Genomic DNA, 23731 nt, shown 5'->3' with positions numbered 1-23731 from the left:
CATTTATATGGGAATAAACTATCATTTTCTTTACACTGCAGACTTGTACCTGTCAGCAACTGCTCCAGGGAAGCATATTCGCTGATTCTCATCTGCTAGGAAATTGATCTTCAAAATAAACCTCTCCTGGTCCTTGTAAGCACGGATCACATGGCTCCCTTGGAAAGTTTCTGAAATGTGGGAGTAGATGGGTGACCTGCTGGCAGCCTCTATGCGTCTCAGCTGGCAGGATGTGATGACGTAGAAGTGCTGGTACAAAGGGAAATGGAAGGGGAAGTGATTAGAAGGTTTACGCCTCCTTGGAGGTGCTCCACAGAAAATTTGGGAAGGGCTCAACAACTGCAAGAGTGTGTCCTATCCTTGTGTTATTACACCTAATGTGCAGGTAGGAGGTGTCCTTAAAAGGTAAGGTAGTGATCCTGCCTGGGTTATGTTCCATCTTCATTAAGAGTAACACCATGGTTAGTTATTGCTGAGAAGCCAGGGTACTCTGAACTCACAAAGCCTCTACACTCACACTTAACTTTCTCCTTGCTCGATGGAGAACAGAGGCGTACTTGCACCCTTACTTGCCCTTTCCTCATGTTCAGTCTCAGCTGGCAAAGCATTTGAAGCTTCAGAGCTCAACAGGAGAGCTGCATGGCATACACGGATATATTAAAAAGCAGTGTAGAAATTCTGGAGGGAAGAAAAAATGCTTTTGATCTTAATATGATTGCATTTCTGCTAATGGAGACAGGGAGTATAGCTCTAGGTAGGATTTGATCTGGACATCAGAAAAGCAGAAGCCCCTTTGTGAGGTCTCTGGGATGCTTTGGAAGGCTGAGGGGATGTTGGAAGAACCACTGGTGTTACGCTTGTTCAGATGCAATTTGAGATTATTAAACTAGTTTCTGCATGTCTCCACTCCTAAGAAATGGTAGGAGGCTTTCTGCAGGGACATGGCCATACTGCTTCAGCCTCTCCTATCTGTATACCTCTATGAGCTCCTACCTGAAAAGCAGCATAAAGAACAGTCAAGGGCACTATGACCATTGCTGCCCTTGGTGTAGCCACTATAATCACAAGGTAGATTTCCAGCAAGTTGAACAAGAATCCCATCAAAGACTTCAGCTTCTCAGGGATGACAGAATCAATAGCATCCATTTCTCTGGAGAAGCGGTTCAGCAAGTTTCCAATGGGTGTTTGCTCAAAGAAGACCATTGGGGATCTAGCAACGTTCCTCAGCAACTGCAGAAACAGCTTGTGCGATGCTAACACGCCACCTAGAAGGACTGCTGCTGTAGAGACAAATCTGCCAAGGGCTGTAATATAAAAAAGAATAATTATTAGGTCTGAACAAACTCACCTTGAGTTGCCCTTTGTGAGATCACAATTTTCACTTAATACTGCAAATGCTGTACTAGTGAAAGGAGCTGAATTTGGTAGCAATTAAGTGAAGCCTCAGAGCTGCAGGGTGAACTACCCTTTCTGCATGGTAGTTACAGAGGGGCAAAGACCTTCTAAGCAAGCTTGATGGGGGCTATGGATTCAGCAACTTAAACACACAGGACGAATTCTTTATTCTTCTCAAAATAAGCTTGACTGGAATTACTCAAAATCTTAGGTTTTCTGCCTACAGATTCACTGTTAGCACAGAAGGGTACCCAACCCTTCCCAGTCTCTTCAACTTGTTCAAAACTTTCTCAATTTTTTTGTCACTTGGGCTGAGATTTTTCCAGATTTGATTTCTGTTCTAAAACAAGGTTTGGGTGTGGTGGGCTTTTTTTTTCCTTTTTCTTACGAGTGACCAAAAGAATTGTGGCCACTTTTGAAGAGAAAGGAGAAAGATTTAGAGAAATGTAGAATTCCACAAGTTCTTCTTTTTCTCTCTCTTTACACTCAAAAGACCTACACCAAGACTAAATTCAGCATGGAGAAGAGCCACTGCTTGCACTTGGATATGATTAATTCACATTGGAGGAATGGAGAGAGGTAAGAGGAAGAAAGATATGCAGAAGATGTTGGATACAAGGGGTCAGGGTAGAAAAATAAGGAGGTGTAGTTCTTCCATTGCTGAATGTTTTTAGGAACTCAGGTCATTTTGTTCCAGCAGGAAATACAGAGGAAGATGCTACTCATCATGGTCTGCTGAAGGGCACAGGAGAACACTTGTAGCATACCATGAAGTAGAATTTCAGGCATTAACACTGGAAATATTGTTCAGATCCCTTAGAGATCCTCTCTGTGCGTCACAGCCTGTAGTTTTAGGCCCCATGCCAAACTTTAGGGCTGGGGCCAAAAGCCATGGAGACTAAAAGCCCATGGGTATGCGCTTGTTTATACTCTGAGAAAACATGCTGGATATGGGAAAGGGAGATGGAAATACAGAGAAGAATTAGGTGAGCAAGTTAAACGTACCTTGAATGACTCCTAGTGCACCAAAGACTCCAAGTCTCAGCTCTGTGTGCTGTTGTGTCCCATTGTGAGCAGGGTCATCTGTCCACCTGCTGAGCCAGTAACCATGAGAAAATGACACAGCTTGCTGACACGTGAACAACAGAATGATGTACACACACAGTGGTAAGCCTGTCGCCTTCAGGTAGGCTGCATAAATTGAAGTATTAACCTAGAGCAAAACAATTGGGGGAAAAATAAGAGGAGAGGCTGGGAGGATCAAGGTTTTTAGCAAGGAAAAGCAGCTCTGAAACAAGGCATGATTTATTATGGCATACCTACTCGGTTATATGTCACGGACCATAGCAACCATGTTAATTCTTTTTTTTGTTTTCCTTATGGATGAATAAGGAAGCCATACTTAAATAAATCCATGGTGTTAATGAGTGATTATTATCAACAGATGAATGTTATTGCAGTAGGCTCATGTTAGTGCTGGAATGTGCATAAGGCTTTCCTTATCCCAGGCAGTGGTTTTCATTTGTTGTTGCTCTGAGCGAGAACTATCATGTATTCCACTGGCTGCTTGTGTGAGTAATTGCTGATCAGCAGAGGTGAGGGCAATCCCAGTCTGGCTGATATTGTGCTTCCCTAGGGGCAGAGAAGCCCCCCCACCCCCTTTGGGGGTGTCAGACTTATTACTCTCATCTCTTCTCAGTACCAGTGTGTAGCCTCAGGTATTTGTTTCCTCCCCATGTTTTACTCCTGCTGCAATGTGCCTTGAATATACACCTCATCCATGTCTGACTTCTCCTAGCAGGAATCCCCCATCTACTTCTTTCCTTTCATAGTACCCTCCTTGCCTCAGCCTTTTGAAGTGTTTCCCTTGGGCAAGATGAGAACAGTGATGTGCCTCTTTGCCCCACCCCACCAGCCTCAAGAGTTTGCAGATAGACTCAAAATTACAAGTACCTACCACCTCACCCCGATTGCCTCAGTGTGCTTTCCCCCTTCAGGTCAACTCTTGAATCAGGATCTCTCTCCTCAAGTGGTCATAATTTATCCCCCCTCCCTCCCCACCCCCATTTCCATACTGTGCTCTCTGTAACGTACCTGCCTTACTCCTGTTGGAACCAGTGCTTAGATGAGTCATCCAGGGAGACGGAGTTTGCATAGAACATACTATGTAAAATTATGCTGAAATGACTTTGTCTGAATTATAGGACAAACTTGTACAGCTCAGCTGACTTCCCTGGAGTTGCACTTGTTTAACTTGGGCAGTGAGCTGACCTGCCTGCCATGAGTGGGTCAGTAATAAACCCGTGGAATGTGCCTTTGCCTTTACAGGAAGGTGCTGTGCTTACCCTGCCATGCTGAGTTTTCTCTCCCTTTGTTAATCTTCCTTTGGTGGCTGCAGCAGTGGTACAGTCTTGATTTACAGGAATGGTCTCCCTTCCCATAGCAGAAGATTTGACTGAATTGTCACTTCATAAAGAAAGAAAAATCCTTTCAATTTTTAGCCAAGGCAATGAGTATTTTAAAGCTGGATCTCCTCACCCATCCACTCCTACATTCATGCCTATTTTGAGGGCTGCAGTTTTTGGGGTCCTCCAGAATGACTCCAACTATTGTTCATATTTATCACAGGGACTGGGCTCTGTCAAGCTATTAACAAAGAGAGGCTTTAAGCATTCACTAACTGACTGGTTTGAAGTAAGTCAGACCTTACAGCCCCACTGGGAAGTGAAGAGTAAGAAAGTGCATCAACACGCTTTGTACCTAAGCTCTGGAACAAACTCTGGATCCTTGAGAAATATGGAGAAAATGTTAGTCAATACCCACATTCAAGAGCAGTTTCTTACCTATTCTTGAGTTTTCCTTGTTTGCTCTTATTGTTAATTTACAGATCGATCCCGATCATGTATCAGAGCCTCCACATAGGCTTATATGGAGCTTTGGAGCAAGTTCTTCAGTGTCTGAGACACTTAAAGCTTACCTAAAGAGCCTCTCCTGTGATGGACCACTTCCAGAGGTGATGGTGCCTTTCCTGTCTCCTATAGCTGTGAAATAAATGCAATTTTTTTTTCTAAATGCTTCTGAATCCTATTTTGTCCTGTATAGCCTTTGAGAGACTGGTAATACGGAGGAAAGATTCATTACAAAGAATTGTTTCTTAGGGTAAAAATATCAAGGTGAGGCTTGAAGAATAGCACATATAGCGGGTAATTCTGTTTACTGAATGATTGTTGTCTACTAACATGGAACTGTTTATTCAAGAACCAATTTTGAGGTGATGAGTCAGCTAATTTGACAGGCATATTTTTCCCCACACAAAGTGACAGCTTACTGTGATTGGATCTCTGCTTAAATGTCCAATGTAGAACAAATATAAGACTGACTTTTCCAGTTTTATTCTCTTTTCCCTCTTCACAAATGTGAACAGCAGCAGACACCACCTCCCTCCAGTTCTTTAATGTTAAAGTATAATATTAAGGAAACAGTTGACTGCTAGACCTAGGAAGAATGATTCCAACTCATTTGGGTTACCTGGAAAACCAGTGTCTGCCTTCTCTTCTGCAGTAATGTGTGAATGAAGAAATTCTGCAAAGGCCCCATTTCTCTGTAAAAGTTCTTGGTAGGAACCAATTTCTGAGATAGTTCCATCCACCAGCAAAACAATGTTGTCCACTTGAGGCAAAATGTTGATTGTGTGAGTCACCAGCACACGAGTCTGCTTGAATAAAGAGGGAATGATTACAATTGTTCTGGTGTTTCCCTGCTCACTTGAGTTGTTGCAGTCAGCTGTTTTCTGAAGGCAGGCATGTACTCAGTGTGAGCTATGATTTTTACTAACTTGGAGGTATTTTTGTTATTTATTCCTATCACTTCTGTCTGCCTCTCTGATGAAGTTTATTTTTGCAGCACAGCTTTGTGCCCATTTTGAAAGTGCAGAGCTCGGGAGCAGACAGGTGAATCAACTTGCTTTGTGTCATGCACAGCATAGAAGAGTGAGGATGGGACTTGAAGCCTGAAGTCCTAGGCTAGCATCCAGTGTGCAGGAGGACCTTTTGCATAGCTCACTGACCAGTTCCATGTTGTTGATTCCACTCTGGATGAAGCTCTTAAGTAGAATGATGTTAATTGAAGGGTATGCCACATTTATTGTAACTGATGTCAGTATTTCAGAACCAAATTTGTGCCTGAAAACTTAATGACCCTGAATGGAGCTAAAGGGCAGCTCCTTTTGATCTAAATTTCTGACCCTATTTGCACAGATAATTACATGCAGAAAAGGACATAAGAGAAATATATAACATGCCAATTTGTTATGGAGGGAAAATTACTTTTAATATACAATCAAGCCCTTTTTGAGTACTGCTTAAGTCTGATACCTTCTTTCTTTGCCAGTCTTTCTATGTTTCAATACAATAATTATGTTCTGATGCTTGCAACCTGCAACCTGCCCATGAAGAGAAAAGTACTTGTAATCAGACATGTCTGTTTTAATTGGACTTTCTGATGAAAGAAATTACCTATTCTCCTTCTACAACATGAAATTGAATCAAGTATTTGTAGGCAGTTTATACCATGAAACATAGCTGCTCTAGCATTCCTTCTCCTGTAACAACATTTATTATCCAGATTGCTTGACAGCAGAGAAATACCAAGGAATAACAAAATGCAACAAATGCAAAAAAGAATGGAAGAGTTTAACATGGATTTTAAGACTTAGGAAACAATTTACTTTAAACTTAAACTTTAAGTGATGACCATTTGGGTGATGAGAACTGTAAAGGTGCCACTGAACTATTCAAAAGTGATGGGATTAGACATTGCGATAAGATACAATGAGATGGAAGAGATCAGACAGCTCTTCCTAACTATACTAGAACTAAATCTCAAAAAGGGAGAAGGATAATGTTGATGGAAGACCAAAGAGCTATAAGCTTGCTGTAGAAGTAAGGCTGGAATTAGGCATGTGATTTGCATGATAAAGACAGTCTTTCAGGAGAACCTAACTTTTCAGTCTTTTGCCTTCTAGGTGAGGTTCATTGCAGGACTTCCATGTGTGGTATGGACTGCAGAAGTTACCCATTCCACTTCCACTGTTGCTAACAGTAGTACCTGCTGCCACTAGCAAAAAGGGATTTGGGAACCTTTGATAAAGTGAGTAATCCACCTTACATGAAACATTTCAGGGGCCCTGATAATCAGATACATTTTGCAATCTTTTACAGTCCAGGATTTATAACACACCTTGTCCTTCAGTAAGCCATTGTGTCCAAGAACATGTTCAAAAATGTGCTGTCCAACATAGGCATCAACAGCTGAGAGGGGGTCATCTAGAAGGTAAATCGAAGCCTTCTGGTACACGGCACGAGCAAGGCTCACTCTTTGCTTCTGCCCTCCAGATATATTTATTCCCTGTAAAAATGTACTGACACTGTTTATTCCAAAACTACATCACATTAGCCAGCTGTTAGCTCCATTTTAACTGAGGTTTTATGTTTTCCTTATTTTTAAATCAGTGCTTCTCTCCCTCTTTCCCTCCCTCCTCCCAAATAGAGCTCTTGAGATGCAGACGCAGATTCTTTTGAGCAACTCTTCTCTCCTGCAAAAGAGGACCCAGGAATGACATGGATTTGTTGATTTTTGTCTTAACCTAACTGGAGACATCAGATATGCTTAACCGTCAGGAGGTGGGCTTCAGACCCCATTAAATCACGGCCCCACTTTTCAGAAATTACTGAGCACCTGCCTCCTGCAAGTTAAGTCCTTTTGTAGGTGTTTTAAGCAGGACACCCAAAGTTGTAGCTACCCATGGAAAAGTCACCCAAAATATAAACCTAAGCCAATACCTTCTCTCCTATTTCACTCTTCTGCCCTGCAGGGAAGCTCTCTAAATCAGGTTGCAGTGCACAAGCATCTATCACTCTATTGAACCATGTTTCATCCATCTCTTTCCCAAAGAGAATATTATCTTCCACTGAAGCATTTTGTATCCAAGCTTGCTGTGGGACATAAGCTGTGGTGCCCTATAAAAATGGAAGTGGAAGAATGTCAACAATATTTTTCATAAGCTCAGCTTGACACTGTGGGAACTAGTCTTTGAAAAAAAATTCTTCCAGTTAGCTTTATAGAAATCTGCAATGATCATCACCATTGAAAGGTCTTGGAGGGCTTTGCAAAATATGACCCTGCACTTCCATTATCTTATAGAGGAGGAAACAGGTACAAGTACAGGAAGTTATTTACCACAATGCCACTTCAGTTCACTATTGGAGTGGGAAATGGAACTGGATCTTTAAAGTCATGTTCCAGTTCCCATTCCTAAGTGCCAGGCTCATCTGAGAAGTCTTAATCACCTTCAGATAATTAAATGCAGGCTGCTACATACAGCCTTCGTTAAAATTCAGCAGTAAGTGGGTTTTCATCAAGTAGCTGGTGCCTTGGTTAATACTTTACTGTTCCTGAAGACAGCCTAATTAGAAAAAAATGCTCAGGGGAAAATTTACCTTCATGGTCACACAGCCGTCCATCTTTTCCAGCTCACCAAGTAACGCTGACAGCAAGGAGGACTTTCCAGCACCCACCTGGCCAACTACAGCAAGCAAGGAGCCTCGGGGCACAGTAAGATCTATTCTACAGAGAAAAGATCAGTCTCTTAACATCTTTTAGATAAATTTTCTGAAAAGAAAATGACCAAAACTCTTGCTATTGTCTTGTAGCAATAAAAATGTACCAACTAACCCACCCAGTTTCATACTTGAGGCCTCAGTTGCACTGGATTACCCTTCCTGTCACGCTGACTTTTTGCAGCAGGAGCCATCCTTTCAAAGACACCTCCAACAGAAAGCCTTCATCCCCATCCCCATCCGAGTTTCAAACACAGATCCAAGACCCAGGTCCCTACTCTGGAGATAGGCTAGCCCAAAGCACTGGATATAAAACATTTCTGAACATCAGGCACTTTCAACACTGTTTTTTCTCTAAAAATGCAATGCTTTCTGAATTAAACATGTAGTGATGTCTTATATAATATCTGCATACCAGCAATTCTTTTTTGACTTAAATTACTGTAATTTCATATTTGCACAAGAAAATTGTGTAAAGAAAGCAGTCTCCATGTATTAAGGCAGCATCCAGATACAGACACCTTCCCATTTATGTGCTCCCAAGCATAAAAGCAAGATCACGTTTTGTCTGACTTTATAATTTTCAGAATTCAATGTTAAATACGAAGCAAACTCAGAAGCCACCAGATATTCCACGCTGGTTTCTCTTAGGCCCTGAGGAATTAGTTTATTCAGCATCCACCCTGACCTACAGAATCGAGATGAATGTGGGTAAGTCTGTACCTTCTAAGACAAGGAGAAGTTTCTTTGCTCCAGCAAAAAGTCCCATTTCTTATGGTGATACTTGCCTGTACTGAAATATGAGGAGAAACAGACCACTTAAAAATTCAAAGGTAGGTACAGAAACATCCCTATTTATGTGACTTTAAGTTTCAGTGTGTATTTATATTACGTAAAACGAACCTCAAGTATGAAAAGAAGGGGTTAATTGCCAGATTAGATTTCATTGTTACAAATAAATAGGCCTGAGAGATAAAGTGACAGTAAGGGGCAAACATTTTTCTCTCTTGAGTATGGTAGGCACCGTAGGAGTGGAAGCTGAGCAATGGAAGGTACTCCTCTTACAAGACAACAACGCTAACACAAAAGCCTACCACAGTCAGAAGCGTTTCTGCTTGAGCTCTCAGGATTCAGTTCTTCCAGATTCAGAAAAGCTGCTAAGCGGTTTAAAGAAACTTTGGCCTGAAATGAAGAAGCATACAAAAGAATAAGATTTAAAATAGAAAGGAAGCTAGAACCTGAAGTGAAGGCTTAACTTGAAGACCCACTTAGAATGTTGACTAGGTACTGTGTTGCAGGTGCTGCAGGCTTAGATGGACAAATGCAGCTCTTCCTTATGTTAACTGGCTTTACTTCCACTTAGCTTAGTAAAAAGCCATATTCTTCCCTGTGTTTCCTTTTCTGTTCACACAGTAAAACTGGTGCTTTTTCTTCTAATTCATCCTGCAGACTTTCCAGTATTTGCTTCTGTACATGAAGAGTGTGACAGCTGTCTTGGGGTGCAAGACGGAAGTGCAATTTCCCAATTTCTTACTGGACAGTTCCTGGACAATGACTCTCTGGCCTGGGCTAGCAGGGTTTCCACTGCTCTCCCATGGAGGTTTTGCTCCACCTATTCTGATTTCTGTGGTTTGAAACAGAACTGGAAGCACCTCTGAGATGTAATACTCCTTGTGATTGGTCCCAAAAGACTTAAGAGTTGTTCTTGAGGAATATTTTGTTAATATATGGAGCCCATCTGAAAAACAATACTACAAAATACCTTTAGCTGCAAGTCCTTGCACTTCACTGTTTCACAACAGCAATCAAACAGCTAGCTCTGATGTTCAAAGCCCTAAGAAATCCCTACCTTTACCTGTTAATGGTGACACTTATGGCCAAGGAAAAAGGACCATAGCCTGCAATTAACCTGGACAGCAGCATTTATGGAGAACGGCAGGAAGGAGTGTGCAGTGTTGAGAATGTTGATCAGTGTTAAAGATACAAAGGCCTTCTGAGCATCCAGGACGTGTGTGCTATCCACCAGCGTGTAGACAGCAAACATGACAAATGCAATCTGAAAGGGAGCAAAGGAAAAGCAAACCATTTGCTTCAGGCAGGGAAGAGAATAGGAAGGGGCCTGCCACCTTTGAACCAAAGACTCTGGAACCCATTTAGTTAAACCCAGGCTATCACCCATGCACGTGGTACCTACCCTGCAACTGTCATACACAAAGGTCTTGCATGTTGGTGATAAAGCCAAGTCTGCTCATTTGATGTTTGTTGTGCTTTAAGAAAGTTTTGGTGCTGCAGCCACAGCAAGGTGGAAGCACAGCAATTTCCCATTGAAAACACATATGGCTGAGCTGCAACAGCAAGTGCAAAAGCGGCTTGTGCTGCTATCGACTGTGCCATGAACTCTGCCTAGCGGGAGGTCTCCAGGTGGTTCTTGCAAAGCAGGCTCAGTCTGCCTGCAGCACACCGCCAGACCAGGTGACTTGCCCCTGGAATTGTTAGCACAGTGTAAATGTCTGTGTGGCTGACTCCACTGGGGCTCAGAAACTCCTGTGAGATCACCAACTCCTCTGTGCAGGCATTACCTTCAGCTGTCCCACAGGAAAAATCTGTGCAGACAGGATTACAAAGAGAAGTGGAAGTAACAGCACATGTTTTATGTAGGAAGGTGAACCACTCACCAGGAAAGTTGATGAATGGAAAGAAGCTAGAGACGCTGAGAAGAGAATCTGAGATCTTTTTAGGGACTGAAGTTCTTGATTCCGGATACCAAGCACTTTATCCATGAAGATTTTCTCCCATCCATACAGTTTGATTACTTTGATGTCACTGAGAATGGCGTTGGTGAGTTTGGCCCGCTCATCTTTATGTTTCATCTGGGTCTCCTATAACAAATGTTTGAGTTTTATCATTTAATAGGTTGCATGTTTAACAGTGTAATTATTCTGAAAAAAACACCTTATTCCTGCCTCTGAATTCTGAATAATTTTCCTTGCAGTTGAGCTTTGTATACTGTTTTGCTTATGAATCTTCCAGGCTGGGAAATATTTTGCTTTTTATCTTCAGAGCTTTATTTTTACTGTTTTGTTGGTTTTTTTTTAACAGAGAAAAGGTAGGCAAACAACATAAAAAAATGAATATGCAAGAGCTTACTCTAAACTTTAAGAAACTTAGCCGGCTTCAAATCCTCCTATGTTCATTCAGTCAGTCATGGTCAGCATGAATAAAGATTAAGCCATCACTTGATGTTGAATGTTAATGATAGGCTTCAGTACAATACTTTTTTTTTTGGGGAGGGGGGTGGTGGGTGGTGGTGGTGGGTGGGGATTTCTATGTGATCCTTTCCTGTAAGAGCATTGGCAGCCTTTAACTTTGATTTAAAACTAGTATCTTAGCATAATTCAAGTCAGTGAACCACTTCATTTTTATGAGGCAAAATGTACCTGAAACTGACTCCTCTTCTTGGTGATCATGAAATTCAGAGGCAAAAGGAAAAGAAATACAGCAATCGAAGTCAAGGCAGATGGCCCAAGAAGCTGCCAGGAGAGAAAAGGAAAGAGGAGTAATTTCTGGTGATTACTAGAAATGACTGTTTTCCATTCCTCTTCACTCACCTTCCCTCTTGTTAGAACTTATGCCTAACATCCCTCATGGCTAAGGTTTTACTCTAATCTTGCTTTTGCCTTTCCTGGGAATTGAGCTCCCTAAGCACTGTGCATTGTTAACTCTCCAGGCAGGGTAACGCCAGTCATCATGCTCTGCTGAATTTATTTGCTTCCCTTTTAGGAACTGGATTAGTGCTGAAAGCGATCCAGAAGCACGCTGGCAATTCAAGTAATTTCTGTTTATTCCCATCTGTTCTTGGATGTGTTAAGGAGGACATCTTTTGGCTGGCGTAAGTAAATGACCCAAAACAAAATGACGTTTTGTTTAAAAAACAAACCCAAACCCTCAATAAACTACTCCTGCAGCACAAATAACCCAGCTTGTCTGAGTTTACATCAACTAGTGAGATGAAATGGTAGCCTTATACTGTGCCACGTACTTGGGACAGCTCTTGGATAACAGGGTTCATAATGACTTGCATATCAAAATAGAGAACTTGTTTCTTGTGGTTTAGTTACATCTCTCTACAGACAGCTTATGTTTACTAGAGAGGTGAGTATTGGTATACACCCAGAGATAAAGGTATTCTCTACATAAATGGTCTATAAACACTAGCAAACAAAGTGTTAATGATACTCCAACTACATGCAGCCACATTCAGCCTGTCAGCATTGCTAGAAAAGGGGTGATGATTTTTCAACAGCCTATAGCATGGCTACTAATTTTCCAAGGTCATAGTATCCTGCCAGGCACAAGGCACAGTCCATCCTGGTTAGCAAAGGAAGTTCTCAAAGGACTCTGCAAAGCTCCTGGGAATCAACTGTCTCTACAGAGCTCATACTTCCATTTGGTGTGCTGCCAAAAATAGGGACTAGGAAATAGGGCTTTATCCTGCTGAGAAAATGCCATACATTGAATTAGGGGGAAAAAAAGGATCTTATATATTATCATCCTTTATTTCTAATTCAGGTTTTTCTCTCTCCTTGCTAAACTCCTTGATACCTATGAAACTGAATGCATCCAATACTCTTTTTGAATATCATATAACTTATTCAAACTGTTTTACTTGATCTTGTGGTAATCAGGCTTCAGGATGAGGTATGTCAAGTTGGTATTTCAGTCTATTTCTGCAGCTATGCTGAGGAGCTGGAACTGGACTCTGCCTGCACTGGGCCACCACATTTTAGTTGAAAAGAGAGGTGACAGAGGAAAATCTGTGGCTGAAGTTTATCAGTCAGCTCAGAATAAACACACTCACAGTCTTTTTCCTAAAAAAGGCTGAATACTGAATGCATAGGTGAGAAGATGAAGTGAAGGATCAGGTAAGGATTCTATACCAGTAAAAATATCTTCTAAAAAGAAAAGTGAATCCACCATCCTACAGAGCTAAGAAAAATATGCCAATTTCAGGTTATTCAGACCAGCAAAGCTCTAAGCAGAATTTTGAAAGCTTCTTTTTCCTTTGATAGCTAGAATAGAAAGGGATTGATGAGTATTGTTATCATATTTTACCTGCCACAAGAAGACAAAGCAGATGACAATCCGAATAGGAGCAAGCCAGGTCCCATTAAAATAAATAATCAGATCCATTAGCTTTTGGACATCAACAGATATGAGATTAACAATTTCACCTACTGTTGCTGCTTTCCTTGATTCATTTGACATAATTAGGATCTAGACAGGGTAGAGAGGCAAAGAAAGGCATCATCAAACAACAGCTTTGGCCCAAAAATCAAACAAAAAAAGAGATGGAGAAAAATGTCAAATCCTAGGTACTGAAAACACGCTGTTGCTTGGGATATGTGACTTCACTTTAGGATGAAGAATTTACCCCTTTCCCTAACCATAATCTACAGTGTAAGAAAATTTTTGTTGCTCTTTTCTTTACTTGGCTTTTCCTTCAGAGGTAAGGTCTGAAAAACAAGTAGTAAAATACCTCCCACATACTGTTCAGAGATGGATATAGCACAGAATTACACCCTAAAAGTGGTTTCTAATAACATCTCCCTTGATATTAAAAACAATGTACCAACAATGTAACTACTAATGAAGGACTAGGAAAAATGAAGCTGAAAAGGAAGCTACAGACTCACCTTCCTGTACACAAGCCCTGTTACTGCAGTTTTCAGTCTCAACCCCAGAACAAGACACATGTACATATATCGTTGTTCAAACAGAGTATGGAGACAAGCCAAAAGGAACATACTGAAGGCATAGAAATAACCATGCCAGCTAGGTGCTTCTGGATCTTCAATGAACTCCAGGAAAAGGCTGTAAGACAGGAGCAAAATGTTGATGAATCCCTGGAGAACTGATGAAATATCAGACACACAAAAATGCAGAAATACCAGGGATTTTTCTGTATTCTCTCTGGCTGATGTTTATCTGTAAAACAGCAGAAGAGTTGGAAAAACTACGGAGTATCCTGTGTCTTATAACATCCTGAATTTTGACATTTAGCCACTCTTGGTTTTGAAGCAATCTCTGATCTCAGCATCCGTTCAGGGGTGACCTCATTTTCAGTGCTAAGGGTGGCTCCTGAATTTCATGAATTTGTCAGAAATATGCAAATTGGGAGCCATAATCTAATGAAGTCATTGACATTCCCAGAATTTTTCTTAATCTTAGTGACTAAGAAGTGATTTTTGCCCTTGAAAATACAGTGTAATGCAGATTTGTGGTGTACCAACACAATTCACAAAGCATTATGTCAACTGTCTAAAGAAGCTATTTAAGATGTGTAGGATGCACGGATGTGCTCTTTCTAATTAGTCAGGGATCACGGAGCCTTAAGACTACAGAAAGTGACTGACAGCCTGTGCAAACAATGTGATATGTAGAACCATCAAATAACTCATTCCTGTTCTAGTGGATCTGTCAAAAGGCTTAGTGCAGCCTGTCCTTTCCACTACTGGAATTCAGCAGTGGAGAAAGTGTGCACAGCTTTAGACAGTGGTTTGTTTGTTTTTTTCTCACTGAGTTGACTGTGGGCTTAGCACAAATGATAATCCAGCTCTTTTCATCAGCGATAGGAGATTTCAAAAGATAAGTGTTTGTGTGTCCACCTGTGGATATCTCTGGAGCACGTTTAGCTACTTCAGCAAACGAAGAACAATGCTGGGAAAAAAGACACAGTTATGCTTGTTGAAAGAAAACCCTGGGAGGAAGAGATATAGAAGTAAAACACAAGAAGGAATGCATAGAATGTTGTGGTTTTGTACCCAGGTGTCTGTTAGCAATTAACCCCTGATCCTGTAGCTAAAGAAGTTACTTCTCATGTGTAAGCTATTTCTGTATAACAACGGAAAGGTACTGAAGCTCGACTACGGGATGTTGTGTGAGCCAGCAAGAGGGTATAAAAGCTTGCTTAGCTTTAATAAAGTTGTCTTCGATTCACCACAGTCAGAGTCCATGCCTTTTAATATGCCACATCCACCTCTGTGGGTGTTGGCTTACACATCTCTTTGTAACACAACACAACAGTCTTGTACATTTGACAGGAATACATTATAAATATGCACATACCTCAGTAACTTTGGGGTGGAGAACAAAAAGACATCACAGATAACTAAGCAGGCAGTGCTGAGAAGGAAATGTGTTCCAAACATGCTCCAAAATGCTTTCAGTAAGGGCCTGCTCTGACTGTGTTCTGATTGCAGTAGAAGCTCTGTCTCTTGAGCTTCTGATATGCCAGTTCCACTCTTCTGACCCTTTTTAAATGTAGCAGACTCCATTCTTCTAGAGAAAGAAACAATGAGAAAGTGAGCTGCAATTGGAGAAAGCTTGGAGATCTCATGCTTTAAAAAAAAATCATTAAATATCTCACACTGGGTCTCATGCCATGCTCAGTTTAAATGCTCATCAAAAAATTATCCCTCCCACAAAAAACTTAGTTTCATGCTTCCAGGAATGGAAGAATATTCTCCGCAGATTTCAACACTTAAAAATCAGATTTTGCTCAAAGGATCTCACTCACTGAGCATTCACCCACTGAAGAGTAAAGACCCCCAAGTTTTCATAGCAGAGCGTTACTTTGACCATTTTATGTATGCAATCCTTTTCTTCTTGTTTAACAAAGAAAAAATTCAGTGTGGTTGAATCTTCCAACCATTCTCTTGTCCAGGTAGGAAGCACCTAGCACAGCTTATGTTCAGAGCCTGACTATGTGCTGAAGCAATCTGTCTAGTGCTTGATGGGGAATGGAGGGGATTAAAGCCTGTCCTGAGATGGGACACCAGCACCCATGAGCATATTTGTTTATATCATCTACAGGCAAGGGAGAAACTGCCCAGCTGAGCCCAAGACACAGTCTCTAGACCAAGTACTCACTGCTGGGTTCTGCTATGACACTTCTTCCACTCTCTTTCAGCCCAGGCAACAATTTCTTCAGAGGAGTCTTCTTTCCTCACTGTCCAGAGGTCATCTACCTGTAAGGACTGCTGACGGCCTTTCCAGACAATCCTGGAGAATAGACAGACTGCTATAAGGTAAGCACAGAAGGATTTGTTGTGTATGTAATGTTTTTAAAACAGATGGTCAAGTTACTGCACCACAGTGAGCACATAGGGACTGACTTACATAAAACACTACTTGGGACTATCCTTTCCAGGAATAACTATGAATGTTCAGGAACAGCTGTTTTGCTTCAAATTCTTATGCTATCTCTGTCAACATAATGAGGATTTGCTAGTAAGCCCTCATTTCTAGTCCATACTGGGACCTGGGTCTTGGGCAGTGGGGGACAAAGTTCAGTTTAACTTACGCTGTGACTCAGTGAAACACAGATGAGGGCTTATCACTGTGGACAGTTAGGCCTGAGATATGTAATAATTTTACTTTTGAATGCTAAGCAGCAGGCTAGGCCAGTGTCCTCATTTGCTATTTTCCCCTTGCCCAGCATTTGTTACAGGAAGATCTGGCAGGCAGATATGCCTGTGGTTGGTGTACAGTGATCTTATGAGGTTGCTGAGGTATATTTCAGGATTGGGAGGGCACTGGAAGGGTAGTTGGAAGGGGAAAGAAAATTATCTAGAATCATAAATTTGTGTTTTGAACTACTTTGAGAAAAGTAAGTTAAATTTTCATAATTTGATCTTGTTGCAATACCTTAAGTTCCCAGAGAAATAGTCTAAATCCTCACTGCATAAGCTAATTCAGGGGCTGAGATATTACCTATTGGCTGTCATTTACACCCTCTCTTATGCTGCTGTTTTTTTCTGACATTCTATCAAAACCATGTCTTTTTCTGTGTTTTCTTACCCAGAGAACCACCAGTATGTGATTTTGGAAAGAAAAGAGCTGCTGGCTTCTGGACACTGATTCTGATGGGAGGAAAAACACGGGTGATATTTATATGTAGAAAAGGTCACATGTCATATGAATATAACCCCCTTCTGTGCTTCCCCAGGAAAAGCAATCAAAAAGTTACACACACCCCATTAATTGACCCTGACAGTGTAAATGTATTGTGGAGGATTAATGGGATCAGGAGACTTTGGAGACTGAGACTTTGAATAATGTTTCAGATGGAGGAACAAAGAATATCACTCTTCATACCCAAAGACACTTATTTTCTGAAGCACTGAGCTCTGCTGTATTCATACCTCAGAGTACTGCTGCACAGGAGAGCATGGGGAAGCAGTATGAGCCCTATCTACTGGTTTCAATGAACATAAACATGAGTATGGATAGAAGAGGTTGTTAGTTTTTTCAAACCATGCATAGAGAGACAGAGTACTGTTACCCCAAATTCTGCCCATTACCTTTTAAGGCTGTTGGCCTTTATACAGAATGATGCATCTTGCATCTCCCAGATACTCATGTTCCTCTGTACCCCCATAAATTTAAATTCCTGTTTGAGCAATGAAGCAATGCATTATGAAATGATACGTTATACTTACAGGATTGTTGACAGCTTTAGAGAAGAAGGGAGGGTGATCAACTAGGCAGAATAACACAAGTTCTCCTAGCACCAGGCTAGCATAAATATAGGTTGTAACGTGGTAGAAACGGTCTTCCAGGAAGCCCTACAAAACAGAATACTCTTGAGAATGAGGTGACAACCTTCATGTGAAATCAGCAGAGAAAGATGGCTTCTCCTACCAGCCATAAGCTCTGAGTTCTGGTCCAAAGTGTGAGGTGCATTTATTTAAACTGCAGTTACGTAGAGCTACTGAAACTAGATTTTCAGAAAATGCTAAATAATGGACATATTTATTATTTAGTGACGGTCTTATCATGAGGCTTCATAGCAGTCTAGTCAAGTCAGACGTCCACATTGCATCATTATTCAGGGAACTTTAGATGCTCTGAGCAATACAAGCTCCTTGCTCACCTAGTGGGATGAACTGTTGATACAGTAGAGCAGCTGCCAGTTTTTATTATAAATGGTGTGTCTAAGGGGCTCCATGAAGGGCTCTCTAATTAATTTTGTGAATGAGAAAACCCAAGGAAAAAGTCTGAGTATTTCTAGAACTGTATTTTGGTAGCAAGAAATGGCAAAGTGTTATTTCTACAGGAGGCCTGGTGCCTAAGTGTCATTCAACACAGCAGGAACAAGCAAGTTCCCAACTGTCTTTTGTTTAGTGGCCACATACTTTTTCCCTATTACTTAAACACAGAGGTAACAAATTTTTATTTGTTCCTTGTTGTGATGAAAAGGTACAACTGTTCGCCTATGGAAAATGGCCACTGACAATAAGTCTCAGATATGTAAGCCCAGCCAGCACTCCTCCACAAATAAACAGTCACCACAAATATACAAATAATAAAAATGTATAATATATCAACATATTTATGCTGATACAAAATCTGGCATAAAACCAGTTTTTAGTTACAGAATTTATGTTCATTTTGCTCTCAGAAAACCACACGGTCTACATTGAAAGGAATAACATGGATGGAGATGACAAAGTGTCATTAATCATCTTTCTCAGCACATACCTTAAAAGAGGAATTTGGTTCTCCACCTCACAACCAATGAGGCAAAAAGAGCCCTGTTGTTTAGAGACTTCATGTCCCTGCATATTAAAGGTATTTGATTCCACTTACTCTTTTCAGGGCATGTTGGACTTTCGAACTAAGCATCACAACTGCAGCCACAAGTGAGAGCAGCCAGTAAATCAGCAGGATACCTGAAGACTGGATGCCCATCATTCTTTCCTCCTGGGTAAGGAACATGGCAAGGATCTGCGAGGAAGTACAGATTTGTCCAAATAAATAGCTGGTAATGGAGTGCCAAACATTATTATCAGATTAATGGATACAATAGAGAAAAATCAGTTAGTTTCTTGCCTAAACATTTCAAGATGCTCAGAGCTGCAGTATTGCTCCTAAAACAGTAAAAGTGAAAAGCATTATGTGCAATTTTGCACTCAAGAATGTCTTGAAAAAGGGCAGGTGATAATACTACAAGTGGGACAACAGGCTGGGAGAATCTAGGCTATGAAGATGCAATGACAGAAGGGGAGGATAGGCATTTAGGTTGAACAGAAATCCCATTTCATTGTTAACCATACTAACTTGCATACCATGGTTATGAGAAACTAGATCTTGTCTCATTGATGTGAGACCTCTTTCTAAACACTACTGCTGCCTTGGCTCTTGTGAGGTGTACTCTGCCTACAGGGCTCTACACCATAGCTGTAGACCCAGTGGTCTGCCCTAACTCCAAATTCCTGCTGTGTCACACAGCAGAAATGCACAAAGCGCGTCTCCAGCCTTCTACTCCCCATCAGCTTTCTTTGTGCTCATACATACTGAGAAACACGAGAAATGCAAGATCCACCCCAGGAGGGCTAAGCTGGGCCACACGCAGAAAAAACAAAGGAAGAATTACCATTGTGATTCCCACCACTGCAGGGCTAATGAGGAATGCTGGAGCCCGTGGGATTCCTTGGCTTATTTCCCACAGTATGAAGAAGACATTAGAAAAACACAGCATTACCAGGATGAATCCAAGGACCTGGGGCAGAGACGACAAACCACACATTGGAATGGACTGAAATGATGATGGAATGATCTACTGAACTGAATGCTCCAAGTGGCCTGGGCGGTAAGACTGGAGAGGTGGAAGAGCAGGTTTAGGATAGAGACTGTTACGGAAAGTAGTGGGGAACCGAATGGAAGTACAGGGGAGAAGATCTTATGACAGTTCTTCCCCAAACTACTTGATTTATACTGAGCTGACTTTACCTGAGTCAGTAAATGTCAAAGCAAACACAGAGATGGTTCATCAAAAAGGAGTTAATGATTTAGAAAAAATAAGTTCTGCATCAAAGCTGTGATAATATGAGGATCAAACCCCATCCTCCACCCTTACCATTTTGGTCTTGAAGATATGGGACATCCTGATATAGCCTTTGTTTGTGTGCCGAAGATACAAGTGGTAGAAAGGAAAACAGATCCAAAGATAGGCACAAGGGATCCAAGCAATGACTGTACTTTCAAAGCACCAGGTAAATCTTGGGGTGTTTGTATACCATGTCTGGTTCCAGTCCTATCACAGAATCAACACAGAAGTGAAACAGTAAAGCTAATGTATGCCGAATTTCACCAGCTAATGCAAGCTGCTAATTTTACAGCTGAGATCTGCTATAATGTTAGAGGAATTTGATTTTGGGTTTCAAATGTAAAAAAACATTTGGCGACAGAGGGGCTGCTGGAGAATAGTAAGGTGTCACGGGGGAGAGAGGGAGGGAGGGAAGGCTCAGCAGTAGCATTTTTGGGAAAATCAAAGTAGAAAGAGGGGGGGGGGAAAGGTTGTAAAAGTGAAAAGATTCCAAAGAAAGGACTTCATGTACCACAACTAGAGGGGGAGGGGGGGAAAGAGAGGAAATTTGAGTTATTGAATGCTGAATGAGAAAAAGTAGTTTGGGAACGAAAAAGATTATCAGCATTTGGGAACCATCAGAATAGTCAGCAGGGAATGACGAGTGAAATGGAGATTAGGAGGAAGAAGTGTCCTACTGGATAAACTGCATTGCAACTGCATTTCCTCAGCTGTATTTATAATCCTTTTGTAGTTTTTTTTGACTGAACAAACAGTTGGATCTCATCTGTTAACACAATAATACTAAAACTACAGCAAAGTGTAGATGAACAGGCAAGGGTATTTTTTCTTCAACAGCTCGAGGAGGTGGTTCGAGTCCTTTATGTAGAGGATATGATGGAAAACAAGGCTAGGGGAAAGGAATTGCCTGATGCAAAGAGGAAGCTGGTAACGGCTCACAAATTATTATGGGAGTTTATCAACCTTGAGGATGGAAATCAATGCGTGCCTGGACTGATCGACTCATTAAAGCCCTTTCAAAGGTATTTCTATAGTGGGCCATTCAGCAGATGCTTTCTGAAGTCAATAAAGGGTCAGATTTCAATATCCTTCCCGCAGTGCAGGCGGACTGCAGGCTCCCGCGCAACTCCCATCAGATTTACTGTAACTGGCTGAAGACCTCGGCTGTTCTCTACTCCCGTGAAAAATTGTCCCTGGGAGGCTAAGTCCGTAACACCAACAACCTCTGACGGAACGACACGTCGCCGCTCAGCGTGTCATCCGCCTCACTCCAGCACCGGGCGGGCAGGGGCTGCCCGGCAGGCAGGTCCGGGGGCCCCCGGCCGGTGCCGCCCCGCTGAGCGGCCCGTCCGGCCCCACGCAGGGGGAACCCGCGCACCCCGCGGCCGGGCCCGGTCGGGGCTGACCGCCCCTGCCCTGCGCTGGCACCGCCGGCTCCTCGGGCCGGGCTGAGCTCTGAGGGGGGCTCTGAGGGGGCAGCCGGCGGCGGGACAGCTCCGCGGCTCCCGCTCACTCACTCACCCAGAGCCCGGCAGAGCCCTCCCGGGAGCCGCACAGTGTACCGCCCGCCGCCATGGCGCCTGCTGAGGGGGCGGGCGGCGCGGCTCGGCGGGGGCGTGCCGTCTCCGGTCCCGGTCCCTCCGCTCGATGCCCCGGGGCGCGCCTCAGCGCCGGCGGGGCAGGCGTCTGCTCACCGGGCGGCGGCCGAGAGCGCCGTTCCCGCCGGGCATGTGGGGGGAGGGGGCTGGCGGGAGGCCCGGGGCGCCTCGTCCCGTCCCGACAGGGAGCTCCTCGGGGACACGCTCGTTAGCGCGCCGAGGTCGAGCCCCCCGGCAGCGGGATGCGACAGGTGCCGGGGGTTGCCGCGCCTTTCCCTCGCCTCAGCCACGGCGGGCGAGCGGGCGGGCAGCGCACGGGGCGTCGTGCCTCCTGACCGGGGGGCAGCGCGGATAAGCTTGGGGTGGGCTCCAGGGACAGGCCCAGGGAGGCCCGTGAAGGGAAGATCCCGGTGAGGGTCCCGTAGCGCCCTGCGGGGAGCTGCCGGCGGAGGCGGGGCAGCCCGCCAGGCCGGCAGGGGGCAGCAGGAGGCAGCTCCCGCCCCTCCCGGCTCGGCTCGGCGCGGCCCTTCCCTTCCGGCAGCGCGGCGGTGGGGCGCTGAGTCAGGGTGGCGGCGGCGGGATGCGCCACTGGGCCCCGGCGGCGGCCGTGCTGGTCTGCGCGCTCTGCTGCGCCCTGGCGCGGGGCTCCGAGGACATCGTCGTGGGCTGCGGCGGCTTCGTCAAGTCCGACGTGGAGATCAACTACTCCCTGATCGAGGTGGGCGCCGCCGCCCCGCCCTTCCCTCCTTCCCTCCCACCTTCCCTCCCACCGCCTCGCGGCCCGGACGCCCCCCTTCCCGGTTCTCCCTCCGGCTCCGAAGGCCTGTACTGCGGGCCTGGCTGCCGGCTAGCTTAGGCCCCTCCTGCCCTGGCCGCTGCTTGAGGTGACCGTGGTTGCGGCGTGCTTTCGGCCAAAGCGGAGCTCTTATTTAAGCATTTTCTTCCGAGCCCGGGACTGAACTCTGCCGGCTTTGCCTGGCCGATTGTAGTTTTCTTGCAATAAATCACAGAATCATAGAATGGTTTGGGTTGGAAGGGACCTTTAGAGGTCACCTAGTCCAGTCCCCAGCAGTGAGCAGGGACATCTTCAGCTAGGTGAGGTTGCTCAGAGCCCAGCCTTGGCCCTGTTTACCCCCTGGGACACACGGGTGCTGCTGTGTAAAAGCACTTGTTTAGAGAATGCCCGGTTCCAGCTTTGCTCAAGTTTTTAAAAATATCTTTTTGTCTTTTTTGTTTGTTTCTTTTAGGTTAAGTTATATACAAAACATGGTACTCTGAAATACCAGACGGATTGCGCTCCAAACAATGGGTATTTCATGATTCCCCTCTATGATAAGGTGAGAAACGTGAATACCAGCGCTGTCTCTTCTATGCTGGAGACAGGAGCTGCTGTCACATTAAACGTCAGAACAACACCTGCCCGTGAAGCGTGTGAATTGGGATGTAATTTAGTTTGTTTTGGGCCAAACTTTCAGCTGTTTCTTTTTGTAATGCAGCTATTTTATTTCTCAGTGCTAAGTATTATCATGAGAAAAGCCAAGTAGCTTTAGCTGCGGTGTTGTGCTTGTGTAATTTATCTGTATGACTGTAGCATTGGGAGCCTGAGTTACTGCCAGCAGCCAGGTGCTAGCAGTGGTACAAATACAAAAAGTGCAGGTTCCTACAGAGTACAGCTAAAGCTTTCAGTTATCTACTGACAGAAATGAAATAAGTCTGTATGAGAATGTGTTTTGATATGACAGAATTGAAAATAACTTGAATGACTAATTACAAATATTAAAACTGTCTTAAGGAAATAATGATACAGGAAGCTCAGAATGTATCCAAGGTTTGATGTCTATATAGACTGGAAAAATGTTTACATACAAATTAAATACAAGCTGCTGTCAGATGGTCTAAGTGTTTTGCTCTTTTTAAAGAACTGGTTAACTTAGGGATCAGAAATAAATCCTTCCCTTCCAAATCTAAGAATGTAAGATGCTTTCTGATCTCAGTGATTTCATTCTTAGGTGTTTGAGCCTTTCCATGGATGAACTTCAGAACATACGTGGTGCCCACTGATTTAAAGGGGATCTCTGTGTAGATTAATACCCTTTTGATAGAGCTTTTAATAGGATTGAAATTTTGTCATGCCATGTTTGGGCAGGACGGTTGAGTAGGATCTCCTAGTGGAAATGCTAAAGACTGATTTAGGGCACATCTGTTGGGGCAAGTAGAGATAGATTTGAATG

General features: G+C 43.3%; 2 protein-coding genes and 1 long non-coding RNA gene across 12 annotated transcripts in view; 2 read left to right on the top strand and 1 right to left on the bottom strand.

Moving 5' to 3' along the window:
* LOC142062583 (ATP-binding cassette sub-family C member 6-like) overlaps positions 1–21782 on the bottom strand; it is a 34567-nt gene extending 12785 nt beyond the window's left edge. For 5 of the 9 annotated variants that reach the window (XM_075105177.1, XM_075105176.1, XM_075105178.1 and 2 more), the window contains exons 1-24: positions 21424–21560; positions 19933–20109; positions 19450–19575; positions 18663–18800; positions 17513–17638; positions 16872–16933; positions 15942–16073; positions 15138–15350; positions 13706–13883; positions 13125–13286; positions 11450–11542; positions 10688–10891; positions 9922–10068; positions 9107–9194; positions 8736–8805; positions 7893–8019; positions 7236–7412; positions 6634–6801; positions 4924–5107; positions 4373–4436; positions 3741–3861; positions 2401–2608; positions 994–1304; positions 50–249 (exon numbers count right to left, since the gene is read on the bottom strand). In XM_075105177.1, coding sequence (XP_074961278.1) covers positions 50–249; positions 994–1304; positions 2401–2608; positions 3741–3861; positions 4373–4436; positions 4924–5107; positions 6634–6801; positions 7236–7412; positions 7893–8019; positions 8736–8805; positions 9107–9194; positions 9922–10068; positions 10688–10891; positions 11450–11542; positions 13125–13286; positions 13706–13883; positions 15138–15350; positions 15942–16073; positions 16872–16933; positions 17513–17638; positions 18663–18800; positions 19450–19575; positions 19933–20109; positions 21424–21477 — 3530 coding nt within the window. In that variant the 5' untranslated portion in view covers positions 21478–21560. Of the gene's footprint in view, positions 1–49; positions 250–993; positions 1305–2400; positions 2609–3740; positions 3862–4372; positions 4437–4923; positions 5108–6633; positions 6802–7235; positions 7413–7892; positions 8020–8735; positions 8806–9106; positions 9195–9921; positions 10069–10687; positions 10892–11449; positions 11543–13124; positions 13287–13705; positions 13884–15137; positions 15351–15941; positions 16074–16871; positions 16934–17512; positions 17639–18662; positions 18801–19449; positions 19576–19932; positions 20110–21423; positions 21561–21596 lie in introns of those variants that run through there. The other 4 variants (XM_075105182.1, XM_075105179.1, XM_075105181.1 and 1 more) reach the window with 4 other exon arrangements.
* LOC142062585 (uncharacterized) lies at positions 8600–20984 on the top strand. The gene is made up of 8 exons (XR_012662486.1): positions 8600–8723; positions 9462–10850; positions 11793–11901; positions 15982–16099; positions 16876–16976; positions 18672–18780; positions 19473–19665; positions 20740–20984. It is a non-coding gene; the product is annotated as an uncharacterized LOC142062585 (long non-coding RNA).
* Positions 21783–21898: 116 nt separating the features above from the next.
* The window catches only part of LOC142062584 (BOS complex subunit NOMO1), a 29375-nt gene continuing 27542 nt past the window's right edge, over positions 21899–23731 (top strand). The window contains exons 1-2 of one of the 2 annotated variants that reach the window (XM_075105186.1): positions 21899–22218; positions 22748–22837. In XM_075105186.1, coding sequence (XP_074961287.1) covers positions 22081–22218; positions 22748–22837 — 228 coding nt within the window. In that variant the 5' untranslated portion in view covers positions 21899–22080. Of the gene's footprint in view, positions 22219–22747; positions 22838–23731 lie in introns of those variants that run through there. The other variant, XM_075105187.1, reaches the window with a different exon arrangement.

This window comes from Phalacrocorax aristotelis, chromosome 10 (genome assembly GCF_949628215.1).
Source record: "Phalacrocorax aristotelis chromosome 10, bGulAri2.1, whole genome shotgun sequence".
Classification (NCBI taxonomy): Eukaryota; Metazoa; Chordata; class Aves; order Suliformes; family Phalacrocoracidae; genus Phalacrocorax; species Phalacrocorax aristotelis.
The sequence above is the reverse complement of the archived record's forward strand: the minus strand, read 5'-3'. Positions and strand labels throughout refer to the sequence as shown.